Here is a 15,946-nt window from a genome sequence, read left to right as displayed (position 1 = left end):
TTTTTTTCTTCCTCTCTCCCATGACATTGGGTGGAAATAGAAATTAGGAGACTGCCATTTCCCTTTAACTTCATGCATATCAAAGGAAGAGAGATGACAGGATAAAATGATTCAGAGAGTGGCCAGCATACTCTGTATCTGGAGGAGCCAGTGAAGAAAGATATTGAGACGTTGCGATGGTTTCTTTGCAACAACTCAGTGTGCCAGGAGCTTTAAGTGTGCAAGAAAGGTTCTAAGATGATTTCCATGAAAAATTTGGAGCCCGCACAGCTTTAAGGATTTATTTATTAAGATATTCTTTCAAATTTGCTGCTTAAAATTATCTAGCCTCCTTATATGTGAGTGTGTGTGCATTTTGTGATACGCACTTCACTTCATATGTAACATGGTTTACACTTACTTTATGTCAACCCCAGCAACCTGTGTAAATCTTTATGAGATTGTGAGGTCCATCATAAGACGACTCCAAACTAATGTCTAGTATACTGGGTGCCAAAAAATCTCCTTTGCTTGCATGTTAAGTTCAAGTGGGATTTTACAACTTCAGTTTTGCTTGAAGGCTTGGTCTCTAATGAGTCCACAAAACTCAAGACACAACTGCTTCTCTTTTGGCTTAAAGTAGGAACTGCAGCTTTGGGGGGATGTCTTCTGCTTAAAACTGCTGTCCCCTTGATTTCTCAGACTGGATGTTCACATCTACTGGGTACTTTGGTGGTTTTTTTCCACTTTGCCTCAGTTTCCCATTTGTAAAACAGAGGTGGTAAGACTATCCCATCACAAACAGGCACCATGAAATTTTTCAGAAATAAATATTGATGGGAAAATTTTCAAAACACTACTCAAAGCAAAGTCTGAGGAGTGCATAGTAAACTTCCAATGTCCAAAGATGTGTACTTTTCCAGGAGACCACGCGTTGCACACAGAACCAGAAACTAGGCATTCAAGCTATAATCTACTGACCTTGAGTAAGTCTCTTAGCTGCAGTGTCTCTCCATTTCCCAATAATATTGCAATAAGACTAATATTTACTTACCTCACAGCCACATAGTCAGAATGAATTAATGTTTATAAAGTACTTGGAAGTCCTTGGATGAATGGTCTCACAGAAGTGCTAAGCAGAGCATGCATTGTCATTTCCTTGTAGATAAATACATATCATTTACATGGGTGTACAGAGCTGTTCACGCAAGCATATGCAATGTCTCATCTCAGTGCACTCAGGTTAGCACAGGATATAAGAACAAACCCAACAGTCCTTGACAATTCATGTCATTTTGCTTTGAAATGAATATATTTTCTCTGAGAACAGAGCTTATCATGTAATCTCCAATGAAAGTTATGTTCTGCCTTTTTACAGTTGCCATGATGCAAATGTCATTCGTACTCTCCTTCTTTATGAAAGTTAACAGTTATTTAAGAGATCAAAGTTAATTATCACTAAGGAGATCATTTTTACCTATCAACCCACTTTTGTAACCCCACTATCACAAGTAGAAGCTTTATGCTAATCAGTTTTCTAATTTCCATAAATTACTGATAGAATTACTTTTTTTTTTTTTTTTTCAGCATGAAAGTAGATCTGTTGGTGAAAGCTCTTGAGAGGTAAAGAGACAGAGAGAGAAAACGAGGTAAGGTGTATTTTGAAGAGTTCACCAGCTGAATGTGGTACCAGGAAAATAAAATCCAAATCATTAGTTTCATCGCATCACAAAACTTGTAGATGGTCCAGCTTCCCTGCACTGCAGAAATCTGATGCACACACATTGTTTCAATTTAACATGGTGATAGGAATGGAATCGAACGTGAGGATCACTGTGTGACCCTATTACATGTGAAGTGTCTCTATTAGAGCTGCAAAGACAGCATGCCAGAGGAGCTGAAATGTGTTGATAGAAACAAACAGATATACCTTTTTAAAAGCAGCAGTCAGAAACTCTGCAGTGTGATCCAAGCGTGTTCTGCTGGAGAGGGCAAGATAGTCTATCCTAGGGGAAGATGATATTAAGAAAGAGAAAGAAACCCCTTCCACTCCATCACAGCACTTACTATGTAGTGAGCTTGCCAAATGGAAGCTGCTACTGTGGAAGTTGTTACTGCTATGACTGACAGCTGCTGTGAAATAACCGCAGCTACAGCATGGAAGGAACAATAAGAAATCAAAATGAAACAGATGCGGATATTTTGGGTATCCCCTTGGTCTAGAAGTTGAGTAAAATAATTGCTTAGTAATTAACAAGCTTGTTGCTATGCGGCTGCAGCCTTTTAGACTGATGCTGATGAATTCCAGCATAAATTAAATCATCTCTGACACAGAGTCTACAACCTAGAGCTCACGGTGTATCCATGCATCACTTGAACCACACCATACTTTTGGAGCTTCATTTTGAGTTGGTAACAGAGCAGTTCATCTTCCAGTGGGCATCAGTAGATTTCTGCTTGACCACTGCTCTCTAGAGTAAGGAGGGACCTGGGCTGTCGTGTTGATCATATTGAAGTCCCAGTGTCTTCTGTCATTGCTGCTGTATCTGTGGCATTTTCTACGGCATCCCTCTTCTACTGACTGAAGAGCTCAGCTGTTGGTCTGTCCAAGTGCCTGAAGCATTTTCCTTTTCCCCAGCTCCAGGAAGTGACCCACAATAAGGCAAAGACCAGGATCCCCTCTCTCTGTCACAGGGACCCATAGCCCTCAGAGCACTGTCTGAGCAGCCCTGCAACCCCTATGGACCTCCAAACTAAATGTAAGGGGCACCTGAGAGCACCTCGGGAATGGGCAGGCACAAAGAAAACTAAGAGGACCTTAGCTTCCCCCTGGCTGTGAGTTTGCCACTGCTTAAAGAAAAGCAACATAAAATTATATTCTCTCTTGGTTTTTTTTTATATTCTTCGACCTTCACCTCTCCCGCACGCATGCACCTATTTCTCTTCAAACGCATGAGCCACCCCATTGAAGTCAGCAGGACTCTTCCGGGGCTTCAAGCAAAGCATGCATATGCCTGGATCAAGTTGGTATTTACAGAAGGCTCCTTTTGAATTGGCTTTTATATAATATACACCTGCGTCAGAGGGTTGTTCCTTATTGCATCTGTGGACAATGAGGATCAGTGTGACTTGTTTCCATGTGAGAAAGATGGCAAAAGATTGCAAATATAACCTTTAACATTACAGACCTTTTTTAGCTGTCATGTACTGCGCTGTGTATTTGTGGTTGAAAGGGAACATAAACTATGATGCAGAACACTAAAGGATTTAGAAAACGTAACCTTTGTGCGTATGGTTTGGGTTTTATTATCCCATTTATTTATTCTGCTGGATATCTGTAGGATAATATGATCAATGAGTTGGAATCCTTCTTGTTTCTACCAACAACAAATCAAACCATTAATAGGCCAATAAAACCCCGGGATTTGGAGAGAGGGGAGGAGGGGAAGTAATTGCATTGTTCTGATGCTAACGAGGCACATCTATCTTGAAATAACTGATTAAAGCTGGTGTCGGCACAAGGCCTTTGCACAAAACAGCATGTTGCTAACGTACAAGGTGTGTCCTACCGGGTTTGGGGAATGTGAAGTGGCAGCAGCAGCTCATCGTTTCCTGCAGGAGCTGTGCAAGTGGAACCTGGGAAGCTTCTCTGTCCTGGGGGGGGAGGCGGGTTTCATCCTACTTAACCCTTTCTGTACACCACAGCGACAGCCTCGCAGCGTGGTGGGTCATGGGCGCGCAGGGTTCACGGGGCAGGTTGTGCGGCTGATAAATAGTTCCAGAGATGCGTGATTGCATAATCATAGCCACATTCATTCACCTGCCTATCAAAAGCGATGCATTAAAGTTTGAGCTCTCTTCCCCTGGGTCCGCGAAGAGACATTTGAGTGTTAGCTTATAGTCTTTAACATTCTTCCTAACAGTGGGCTAAGTGCAGTGGGGTTAAACAGAGTCCCTTTTGCTTGGTAATCCATTAGCTAATGGGTGTGTAAACCCATCAATTTTCTGTTTATTCCCTAACCCCATTAGGGTACACCTGCTGTGCATAAAAAATACACCTGACAAATCAGAGTGATAGTTGAAATAAAATAAATATCAAGTGTTGTTATAGCTGATCCATAGTGTTTAAAGCAGAAAGGGCATAACAGTGATTTGTGAGGGCGGAACAAAATAGCGCGTGCTGGCTCATGGTAGCTTGAGCAGGTTGATATAAATCCCCCTGCAATCCAGCCGGTTCACCTGTAGACTCCAGCACTCGACTGCCTCTTTCCCCAGCCCCAAGGGCCCCTCGGCAGGGCTGGAGTTCACCTTCAAACGCTGTCTCCAAGCTCCTTCCGGAGAACCACAGCGCTGCTAAGTGATAAATTAATTATTTGGGGAAGGGAGGGCAAGAGCTCGCAGGCTGCTCTCCCACGAAGGCAGCCAGAAGCTTCAAATCTGTCTCCGATACCAGGCCATTTGTTTTGTCACTTCACAGGCTTTATTTATTTATTTATCTTACAGCTTGCCTTGTGATTAAAACTGTTGAAACAGCTGTTAGCTGGTAGCAACTTTCCTTGTGCTATTTCCTGACGTCAATCAGGCGACCGTGGGGCTGCAGCAGCGATGGGAGCTGCCCCACGTCGCTCTGCTGGGGCTGGGTGAGAGGCAGAAGTGTCCACGGCTGTCCCCAGCTCCTTGAGACCAGCAATAAGAGTTGCAGCAGCCACACATCCCATTGTATAAGGAGTATATAAGGGGATAACAGCAATGGAGCTATGGAACTCATTGCCAAAAGCCCTTACTGAAATGAAGAGATTATCAGAAAATTGAGTAGAGTGGGGCTTTTATGTTTAAAAAAAAAGAAGAGCGCCATCACCACCAACTGGGGAGGGTGATGACAATAAGATGAGCAAGGCACTTGGTTCAAGGTAGTCAGTCCAGTGCGGAAGATGCCCTGGGGCAAATGCATGGGCTTTTATGGACAGGATCTGACTGCCTTCTGCCATCGGGGTGCTGAGCAGCCTGGCCAGGGAGGGCAGATGCAGAGCAACATGGGCAGAGGGTCACTAGTATCTGGGATAGCTGAGGATGGAGAAGCCTGGCAGCATCTATGTTTGGGGAAATGTGCATAGAAAGCCTCTCAGGCTGAGGAAAGCTTAGGACCAAGTCTCTTGTATTTAACCTCAAGTGTGAATGAGACCAAGACCACAAACATTGCTACTCCTTTTTCTATTGAAGAAAACAAATGTTGTGCAGGCTTTCTGCAATCACATCAGGCACCCTAGGGCTGGGTGTGCTGACTGTGACACAGTTGAGCAAACTGAAGATCTCAGCTTGCATTAAAAAAAAGAGAGAGAGAAAGAGAGACCAGGTCAACCCAGTCCTGCAATGGAGCTGGGGAATTGCCAAAACCCTCAGTTTGAGTAAGGTGGTGGAGGGAGCGTTGGGAATCTGGCCTGGGTTGCCCAAACTCCGTAGATTGCAAGTGCTGCTGATGGGCTAAGGAGCAGTGATAAAACGAGCAAAGCAGGTCCTTGCTGTTGGGTTGTATCATCCACAGGCTTTGGCATTTTCCAGCCAAATGCTTGCCTCTTCCTTCCCGGCCCACTGCTGCTATTATTTTTTCATCATGACTGTTGAGGAGTGTATCATTCATAACATACCTATCACAGAGAGATTCCTTTTTAAATGCTTAGGGAGATTGAGGGCTACAAACCCTGGGAAATCAGCTATGCCTAATATATTATGTAGAAGTTCTGTAATCATTATTGAACTAAAGTGCATTGAGTAAGTGGATAAAATCAGTCCCACTGTAGCATAAGTCTCCAGAGAGCACAGATAAAAATGCCTCGCACTTAAGTAGAAAAAGGTAACAAAATATTTCCAGTCCCAGCAACTGCATTTTCCCCTTTATATAAATAGGGAACCCTCAGGAGAAGGGAATGATGCAGCAGAGGTTGAAGGCAAAGTTAATGGTGGTGAGGTGGGGAAGCGAGGCAGTGCCTGGGGCAGGCTGATGGTGAGCGATGTGAACAATGCTCCATGGAAACGAGGATGAAGGCAGAGCCCGTAGTGGCAGGGGCAGTGGGCAAGGAGGCAGAGGGGCAGTGGGCAGGACCCTTGCAAAGCTGGGAAGGACGGTGTGGGTCTGGGAGGGAGCAGGACTGAAAGCTGCAGCACAACAACCTTCCAGGTGAGCCTCTGTACAATGTTTGTGCTCCCCTCTCCTCTAAAGGCTGCAGAAAAGTGAACTTGTATGACAGGGTCTACCTTGGGTCTTGCTTCCCAGAGCTTGTTGTGGCTCTCACACAGTTTCCTGCCTAAACACACATACATCTGCATTTTTGTGCCTCCTGAGCTAAGGTCTGAGCTGAGCTGTAGCCTTTCTACAGGGAGTCACTGAGACATCCCCATGGCAAATTTATCCTGAGGTTAATCTCACCCAGATAACCTGTGCCCTTTCAGAGCACACTTGTACATAGCTACAGCCATAATTGGTCCTTGCCTCTCTCATATGCGTGGCCAAGAGCTGCCAGACTGCAGTGAATCACGATGTCATGGTGAGGGTCTCTTGTATAACAGCTGTAAACCCATTGAAACCTTCGTAAAGCCTTACAGTATAAGATACACTTTGACATGAATAAATGTGAGAAAATTTGGGATTCCTATACTTCACACTAACAAAAAAAGGAAGCGAACAATTTCATCCCCCTTATACAAAACAGAGTTTGTCCTGCAACATGTAGGGCAGGGTTTTCTGTATGTTTCAGGAAAGGGTTAGGTGACCATTTAAATTTTTTTTTTTTATGGAGATCTTCAAATCTGCATCCACATTAGTGATGAAGTTTGGGTCAGTCATTGAAAATAAAGAGAAAAATGTGTGTAAGGGCATTGTATTTGCTGCTCCTGTTGTTGGCCTACACAAAAAAGCCGCCTAGAATTGGTGTCCCTGCTGTTAGGCTGTGACCTGGGTAGTCATCGGCATTCATGTCCTGGAATGACTATATTGAAGCTTTCTAAGATGTGTGCTCTTTCACATGACCTGCCAATCATGTTGGATCAGTGCCATAAGCTCTGGTTGAGTTGTATCCTCAAGGGCACCAAGGAGAGGAAGAGAGAACAGGGTTGTGGAGTTGGAACTATTACTTATTTATCTAAAGTATTGACCTGACCTCCCCTACTGAAATATCAGCATTAGATGCTGGAGAAAAGGGATGCCAGAGCCACCTCCTTCTGGGAAATAGAGGAAACAGAGATGTCAAATGAAGCCCAAATCAGCTAGCATCCCAGTGAGCTAATGGTGGGCAGGGAGGTGGCAATGACATGAAGGAGTACAATTGGTGAGTGGGCAAGGAGGGAGCAACCAAAATAACCAAGTATCTTGTTGAAGCTCTATGTCAGGCTGCTTCACAGCATCTCTGAGATGTGGCCTTATTGTAAGGAGTGGACTTTGAGTGTTCACTAGGTTTTGCACATTTTTATTAGTACCATGGTAATGAAGCTTGGTTGTGAAGGGAGAAAGAAAGGTGAGTACAAAGTGATGCTTCTGTAACGTTGCTGCAGATGGAGCTAAGCAAGTAAATGGTCACAGCTCTGAGATGGTGAGATGGATGGTCCTCTTGGAATCCCCATCTGCCTGGCTGAGATATGCATCCAGGCCCAAGCGAGCAAAGTACAGAGTGAAATGCAATTGGAAAAACCAGCCACTGTGATTCTCCATGAAAAGGAGGGCAACTCTCAAATAAGACACTAGAAGAGCTTGGGTCACTTAGCAAAGCAAAGCCAAGACTGTAGCAGCAGCATTTGTTTGTGCTATATTTAACAGGAGAGCTAACACGGGTGAGAAGGTACTCAAAAGCACAGTGCTGGTGCAGGACAAAACTGTATGATGTCTTCTATGCACTGGAAGAATGGATTTCTGTGACAACCTCCCCAAAAGGGTAATGGGGGCAAATAAGCTAAGATGCAGTGAATGCACTTTTGAAAAATCTGGGGCAATGTGGCATTTGCTAAAACTCTTTCAAAAACTTCTGCCCCATGAAACTGGAGGAGTCTGGAGCTGAATTGGGGGCCAAGGACACTGTGGGAGGCTTCTAACCCATCTTTAGTACAGCAGCGCAATGGGAATATTTACAAGAGAGCTGGAGATCAAGAAGCAGCAAACAGGAAGGAGCTGAGGAAATCAAGCACGTAACACGAAATGTGTCTTCAGCTAGTCCATGAATGGCAGAAGACACATGGGCTGTGATGCTAACCAGAGTTATGTAAATGATTACAGGAAGCAGCTGTAGCAAGAGCCTGCAGAGACAGACTTTACAAGGAATAAGCAGACACACAGACAAGGCCAGGAAACTAACAGTGAAGGTAGCTCTTCTTGCTGAGGTTTCTTTAAATTAAATAAAAAATTTGAGGCATGCCCATATGAAAACACAACCAATCCCACTGCCAGATGCAAACTATTCAGTCGAAATGACTACTACAGTTGCTGAAAAATTAAAGAAGCCACCAGTTTAGAGGGCAGCAATAAGTCACACCATTATACACCTTGCCCTAAGCCCCCATGCTACGTGTTCTCTGTGCAATGACAGAGGATACTCCTCTCTCTTCCAGCGTATGACCCATCATGGGGTACATGTCTCACTGCAGCCATACCTGAATGTGCACCCTGCAGCTGGTCCTCACATGGTTTGGGCTTTGGAGGGTTTTCTTCTGGCATCAAAAAAGCAATTCATCATCTATTACAGCATGGCCACCCAGGTGATCTCAATCTGGATTGTCAGATGAACACCACTGAGGCTGACCAGCAGACTCTTCTTCAGCATCTGGCTGAACTAGAAGCCTGATGGTTCATGCTATCTCACCTCCCTCACCCCTCACCCCCCTTTTATTTTTAATGTGGCTGAAATTAAGCTTCAGACAAAACCACTCTCATTGTATCCAAAAGGCTGAAGCAGAGCTCTGGTTCTGCTGCACCTAGAACAGGTTGCCTAATATTACATCCTGAATTTCATCTTTAAGACTGCTTTTCAGCTACACGTGACCCAACATCTTTCTAGTGAGCAGAGCACTCACAGAGCCCTCGGCTGCAGTGAGCTGCCAATATTCACACCATTTGAAAGAGAACCAGGAGAATTATCTCAGACAAAAGAAACAGATCTCTTGTGCTGACAGAGTAAACACATTTGGGGTCTGACTTTGCCAACAGCTCTCTTTGCTCTAACAGCTACTTGAGTGGATCTGCTGACATTTAAGAGATATCCAACATTTTACATTGCAAGAAGCCACTTCCAGCTGCTTATGTTTTTTAGCAAAATTAATTTTTTTAAGTGATTTTAAATTTAATTTAAACTGCAACCCCAATGTCCCTATTCCTACCTTGGAAATGCTTGGAGCCTTGCGTTAGGTGTAGTGTTTAAAGGTTTTTGATTTTCCCCATACAGGTCTCCGGTATGACAGCCACTCCTCAGGCCCAGTTAAGTACCATTATGTCAACCTTCCACATGCCAGAGATAAAGCTCCTTATGGTCCTCTCCTGCCAGAGAAGTCCAGAACAAAATGGAACGCCTAGAACCAATTTAGCAGCTGACGGATTTGTCATTTCAGAGAGGTAGCAGAATGGAAACATTTTACAGGAGCCTCCTTCATGGTCAAGTCAAGGAGTTAGTTACAGCTCAGCATACTTAGATGGAGTTCTTGGAGCTGACCTTGAGCAGGTCACTTAAGACCTGGTCCTGAAGTGTTGCCATTGACTTAAATCATACCAAGATGAAAACTTAAATCTCCCTGGGTCTCTGGCACTGGATCTAATATGCCTTTGTCTTGCACTTCATGATCATTGTGTTTAGAGAGGCAGCTCTTTGTAGCTGGGTACCTAAAGCGAGATGTGCTCCTGAAATCCGCTAGCAAAATACATTGACTCTTCAGGCAATCAATAGATTAAAACAATGGAAGTAATAAGAATAATGATAACAGGATGAACATTCAGCGTTATGAGTGAGGATCCTTTGAAATTCATTAGGGACAGAGCAAGAGGAGTTTCAGTGCACCAGCATTCGCCACGTTTCACTGTGTAATTCCATGAATTTCTGCTTCTCCTTAATTTTCAAAAGACAATTCAGTAGCCTCTGGCTTCCATATTTTGTTTTTTCTCATCTACTAGCTTGCAGAAGCAGAAAAATAAACACACAACTAGGAGCTGTATTCACAGACAGGAAGTAACTTTAATTAAATATTGTGAAAGTTGAAAAGTTTTTACAGCTTGAATTTCTGCAAAAAAATTATAACAATCTCTACAGTAGTTAGTTTCTCTAACAATAGAACTGTACAGTGTGTGTGTCTATTCAAAAAGATTTAGATAAGAAGGTGAAAGGTTAGTAGTTTCAGAGATGACTTCATTTTAGCTGCATCCTAGTACAACTGTGAGGAAATAGGCATACTTTATGCAATCCAGTCATTGTGAAGCTTCACCTTGTTAAAATTGAAATCTGAATGTTTCCACTTAAAGCCATATTCTGTAAACAGCTGCATCTTTTACTTTGTAAAAGATAAGGGTGGTGCGGGCAGATTTTTATAAATTCCCATTCATCAGATCACTACAAATAGCTGCAACAAAACAAAATTATGCACGTTGTCAGAGGATCTTTGGACACTGGCGTAGAAGACTACAAACATCGATGGCTAACACTGGTGTCAAAATCGCTATGACTTCGAGTGGAGCTCTACAAGAGTAATTGATGGTGTTACTGGACAAAATATGGCTTTAAATTTGATTACATTGTCGTGCTGTTGCTTACTATGTGAATTAGAATAATCACTTGGAATACAGAGAAGCAATAAACTGATGTCTCTCACATTTTCCAGTTTTCTCTTCTTTTATTTTCTCACCATGAAAAAAAAAAAAAAATATCCTGTTTTCTTCCCTTCCCCCCAAAGATCACACTGTGACATTCTAGTGAAAACCATTGCAAAATTCATACAGGAAGCATGCACAGTTGCAGCATCGTTGTAAATGATTTCTTGCTCGACTAGAAAAAAGTTATATTGTTTTAAGGTAACAAAACAGTTCTTTTGTGCTTTTCAATTCCTTTTTTTTTTTTTTTTTCTTAGAATGTTAGTGATGATTGACAGTTCTGGTGCACAGTACAATGTACAAGTGAAATGAATATGATTTGCATTGTTAAGGCATCCAATCTGCTGGTTTATATTTATGTGAAAGACAGAGAAATATACAAGCAGACTTAAGAAAGAAAGTATTTTCATTGAGTTCTATGAAGTTTCTCCCCATATTTAATGCACAAAAATGCGTCACTCCAAAGAGGAGAAATCCCATGCATATTAATAGATTAAAACAGCATTAGTTTTTGTTAAGCCTCAAAAGCAAAGGATACATTTTTTTTAAAATCTACATAACTAAATGCTACAAGAATAATATGCTACTTTTTGCCATATATTGGAAAAAACTTCTTAACTTACAAATAATACAAAAATAGACAATGGCTTTTGGGTGGAAATTAAAAAAAAATGGAAGCATGGTTTTAAACAATACTAAAAAAAAACTATAAATGAAATGTTTTAAAATCACATTTAAACAGCTAATACAACGGTGAATGACCAAACAAATCAGCACTTTTCACATAGCAAACATACACAATAAAATAAACTTGGTAGGGGGAAAAAAAAGCAATGTACAAATTCCAAAGATAAATACATTATTTATATGGATATTTTACAAAATCCCCCTTAAAACAAACAAACAAAAAACAGAAACAAAAAGCTTTTTTTTTCTTTAATTAATTTTGCAAGTATGTGCAAGCTAAAGGTAGTGAGCTCTTTTTGCAAAATATGCAGTAAAATTCTTTTTTTGTGATATTGAAAAACTGTCTTAAGACATTAAAATGTATAAATAGAACAACAACTTTGGCAAAAAATCACAAAAAATCTACAGTATTTATAACTACATACAAAACACAACAGCAAAGAAAAAATATCAGGTAATGCATCTTCAGAGCTTTGCTGCTTCTTTGACTAATAGTTTTTAAGAACACTTCCCAGATAATGATAGCAAAATTTTTGTAAAACAGAAGCTATGGTTTTGATTTGAAACCTTCCTAACAGCCCCGCCACCCACCCCCCAAACTCATGTTTCCATTTACTATTCAAAAGCAGTTACCTGTTGCTTAATATATTATGATACAAACTGAGAGGGTCGACTGATACAGGCACAATCCGAGTGGGAGGCAGACGAAAATGTGTGCTTTTAGATTTTGCAAGGATGCAGAACCTGCAGGCCAGTCTGGTCTCATTCTGCCCCATAGAAACGAATCGGTCCAGGGGAGAGGGGCTCGTTGGAAACACCCCAGGTGTGATGGCCACAGTCAGGGTCATTAGATGGCTGTGCAAAATCCAAATGGCATTTTGTCCACAGCTCAGGTGACACTAAACTTCAGGAAAGCCACTCATTTGGAAAGACTCTGATATATAAGCTAAAGAGAGAGCCGTGCTCACCTAATTCTGCAGTTTTAGCATTTTATTGAGAGGCACTGGATTTTCAGCTCAAGAGGAAACGTTTGTTATTTGTATCCTTACCTTCTCTTTCACCAACTCTTCTTGTTGCATTATTTACACAATTCTTTAGCCTGATATTAAAGACAGAGCTTACTAATCCCACCCCTCATCCTGGCCTCATCATCCAAAAATATCAGCTTTCTAGGGAGTGATATCTATTTAATTAGAACATTAAAAATGCATCATATTAGCAAGTTGCCACTGGAAAAGCAACCTATATAAGCCGACCCTTAATTAAATGGCCATAATTCTTCTAAGAAAAACTAACTGGCACTTCTATTCTGTCCCATACAGACTTGTATGTAAATGACACCACTTCATTTTTCTTTACACAGCTTAAAAAAAATAAATCATAAATTAAAAATGTGGAGTTCCATCTCTAGTGTCCCGTGTGTAACTGTATGATTTATAAAAGACAAATGGTGTTGAGTTAAATCAAGCCTTAAAAAAAAAACCACAAAAAACCAGAAGGAACTAAAAGCAAGCCCCCACCCCTGCAAAAAAAAGAAAAGTGGATTTTTTTTTTTATCAACATACAATAAATATATCTCCCAGGTATTTGGGATGGACAACTTGAATCAACACCTTGCAATCGTAGATTGATAATTTCAGTATTTGCAAGGATGGTGATTTTTGTTTTGTTTAAAAATCCGCAGTTATTGTAAGATTCTTCTTTATTTCTTTTCTATTTTTAAAAAGGCCTGAGTAAAAAGTTCCACTCTGGGACTTGTATCAGATTCTCTCTGAAGCAGAATTCAACCTCTTCATTAATAAAATTCTTCAAGGCAATTCTTTCACATGGGGGGAACAATCATGCCAGATATAGCTGTCAGAAGGAAAGGGGGGGTAGGGGGAGGGAGAGAGAGAGAGAGAAAGGGGGAAAAAGTTACTTTTGTGCATTATCAAGCAACTTTTAAAATCCTCAGAGCTTTTAAACATTTACTAGTAATGTATTCAGCTGTACTCTGAATTACATTTATATATAAGTATCCTCCAGTAGAGACAACCATGTACACAGTAGTCACAGGAAGCCTCATTCTGATCGGAAAGTGGTTTAAATTACAAGTGACTCTGCTGAAATTAGTGATTTTTCTTGCAGAAAAAGTGCACTTCCCCTGATATCAGAATCAGACCCCAACTTAATTTTCTGATTTTTAGTTTGAAAATCTTAAAATGCTCAGGAGGCTTAAACCTGACCCAGCCATTGCCACATATTCTATTATTACTCTCTTAAAAAAGCAAAGCAGATACTTGCTCCACATATGAGAAAATGGCTGGAGTCCCACAGGCCACCAATATTACAGACCCCGTAGGGTGTTCTTTGCATCAGGCACACTAAGAGCGGCTCATTCTCCTATCCCAGTTTTCTCTTACAAGTTCACTGTTCAACTCTGGGACTTATGTATGTATTTCCAAGTGCTCAGAAAAGGACTTAAACTCTCAAATCCAATTTTCAAATTGACATATGTTTAGCAGAATGGCGTCTCATGGTTTTATTACACTTGTAGCAGACATCATTGACTACCTCGAGTTGTGTGTTAATGTTAATTTAGAATGTCTTCTCTTTTGTTGGCTAAGTTGAATCATCAGTATTTCTTTATTATGCTTCCTAACCTCATTTTCTACGAAACCACCACCTCTCTTAAAGAGGAGACACTAATTAAAAGTCAACAGTTACCCTCTTCCACCTAGCTTGACCTCCAGCTCGGTCTCCCTCTATTTACCAGAGACTCTATGCAGATCAGACATACCAAGCCAAGTGTCCAAGTGACATACTGTGAGCAAGGACATCATTACAGGAGGTAGTCACGCAAGTTTATGATGAAAACTGTAACAACAATGCCTCTTTAAAATACCAGTTGTACGGTTATTCGCCAAAAGGTAGAAAACAGATTCGCCTTTAGGTTGGCGGCACTTCATGGGCACATTATTTAACTGCTAGAACTGCCTGCCATCTCAGACATCTGGACATGTAATTTCTTAAGGAAGAACTCAACCCTGTGACTGGTGCTGATTCATTGTGCTTTAATTACAGCTGCAATTATTTGATAAGAACAGAGCCAAAGTAAAAGACTCACAGATTTGGGGTTGGAGGGGGAGAGGAGGGAAATGTTTTCTCCACAAACACCACCATATGTGCAAGAATTACAAGTCTAATCAGCAAGGGGAGAACAGCTCGAGTAAACTGCACTGATTAAATGAAATAAAATGAGAGGAGAAGGCGAGAATACAAAACACATCCACATGTTTGCAACAGGCCATCCTCAGAGGAGACATGTTGCAACTACACAGCAGCATTTCAATTCTTCGAATTTATCATTCAGCAATGGTTTTATGTGGAATCACTGTACTGATTGTTTCTGCTCCACACAAGGGCTCTTCAAGGAGCTGAGAATGAGGATAAAAGGGATAGAGAGCTGAGTTATGTTGCTGTAAGCCCTACAGGAAGACACTCAAGTGAATAGCATAGAGGACACCGTGTCTTAGATGTTCCTTGCTGAGGTATTTCCTGTCATGGGCTTTTTTGGCTCCATCATGGAGATAATCTGAGGATGCATTTTCACATTATCTCCATAGCCATGCTGTCTCCTTCATCTCAAATCATAGGATCAATTCAATATTGCCACCTTTTTAGAATTCTTGCTTATTTAATCAACACTGGGTGAAACAGCAGCTTTGTTTAAAAGAATTCTCAAAGGGTTTAATTTCAGCAATGTCTCAAGTAACAAGTTCTGAATCCTCACAATTGGCCTGTCCCCTTGGTACACATGACTGAAAAATGAAGCAAACCCAAGCCAGGCAACACTCTCACTGTTGCGGTTGCTCCCTACTCTGCTCTTGGGGATCCTTATACGTGGGCCAGGGTATGGACCCTGAACCACAGACCTCTATGGTGTCAATAAAATAGGCATTGACAGTAATGGATACTGTCAACCGGCCTGTAATTCTGCTGCGGCAGCCCTACAAGGCACCCACCTGCACCTAAGGGCGAGAGTGTAAATTTCCCTATCTGAATATATGAGCATGGACCTGAGAGGCAGGTTCTGTCCCAGTTCTCCTTCTAGCCTGTATTACATCAAGCAATTGGATTTGTTTCTGCTTCTTACCTGAGGATAACAATTTTTACCCCTATTAGTTAAGCACTTGGAGATTTCTGGGTGGCAGTTGTTTAGCAGAATATAGGGGTGGGACTGCAGTGCTTGGACATCAGTGCCGTGCGTTACAGCGCAGAGAAAAGCAATTACTGACCACCGTGCTCCTTCCTTTGCTGCTCAGATAAGCAAGGAGTTGAGCAGATGGGAATGGGTCTTCCTATATGTGATGGGTGCAACTGAGCAGAGTCAGATGGCTAATTAACCCCCTGTGCGTACTACAACCTTTGTTGTCCTTTTCAGCCCTTTCTAAATTCTAAATTTAGTGA

General features: G+C 41.6%; 1 protein-coding gene across 10 annotated transcripts in view; it reads right to left on the bottom strand.

Moving 5' to 3' along the window:
* Nucleotides 1-11,065: 11,065 nt before the first annotated feature.
* EBF1 (EBF transcription factor 1) overlaps nt 11,066-15,946 on the bottom strand; it is a 280,609-nt gene continuing 275,728 nt past the window's right edge. For 5 of the 10 annotated variants that reach the window (XM_074156299.1, XM_074156296.1, XM_074156297.1 and 2 more), the window contains one exon: nt 13,219-13,351. In XM_074156299.1, the coding sequence (XP_074012400.1) occupies nt 13,320-13,351 (32 nt within the window). In that variant the 3' untranslated portion in view covers nt 13,219-13,319. Of the gene's footprint in view, nt 13,352-15,946 lie in introns of all 10 variants that reach the window. The other 5 variants (XM_074156302.1, XM_074156305.1, XM_074156303.1 and 2 more) reach the window with 2 other exon arrangements.

The sequence above is a fragment of the Numenius arquata genome, chromosome 11 (genome assembly GCF_964106895.1).
Source record: "Numenius arquata chromosome 11, bNumArq3.hap1.1, whole genome shotgun sequence".
Lineage (NCBI taxonomy): Eukaryota > Metazoa > Chordata > Aves > Charadriiformes > Scolopacidae > Numenius > Numenius arquata.
The sequence above is the reverse complement of the archived record's forward strand: the minus strand, read 5'-3'. Positions and strand labels throughout refer to the sequence as shown.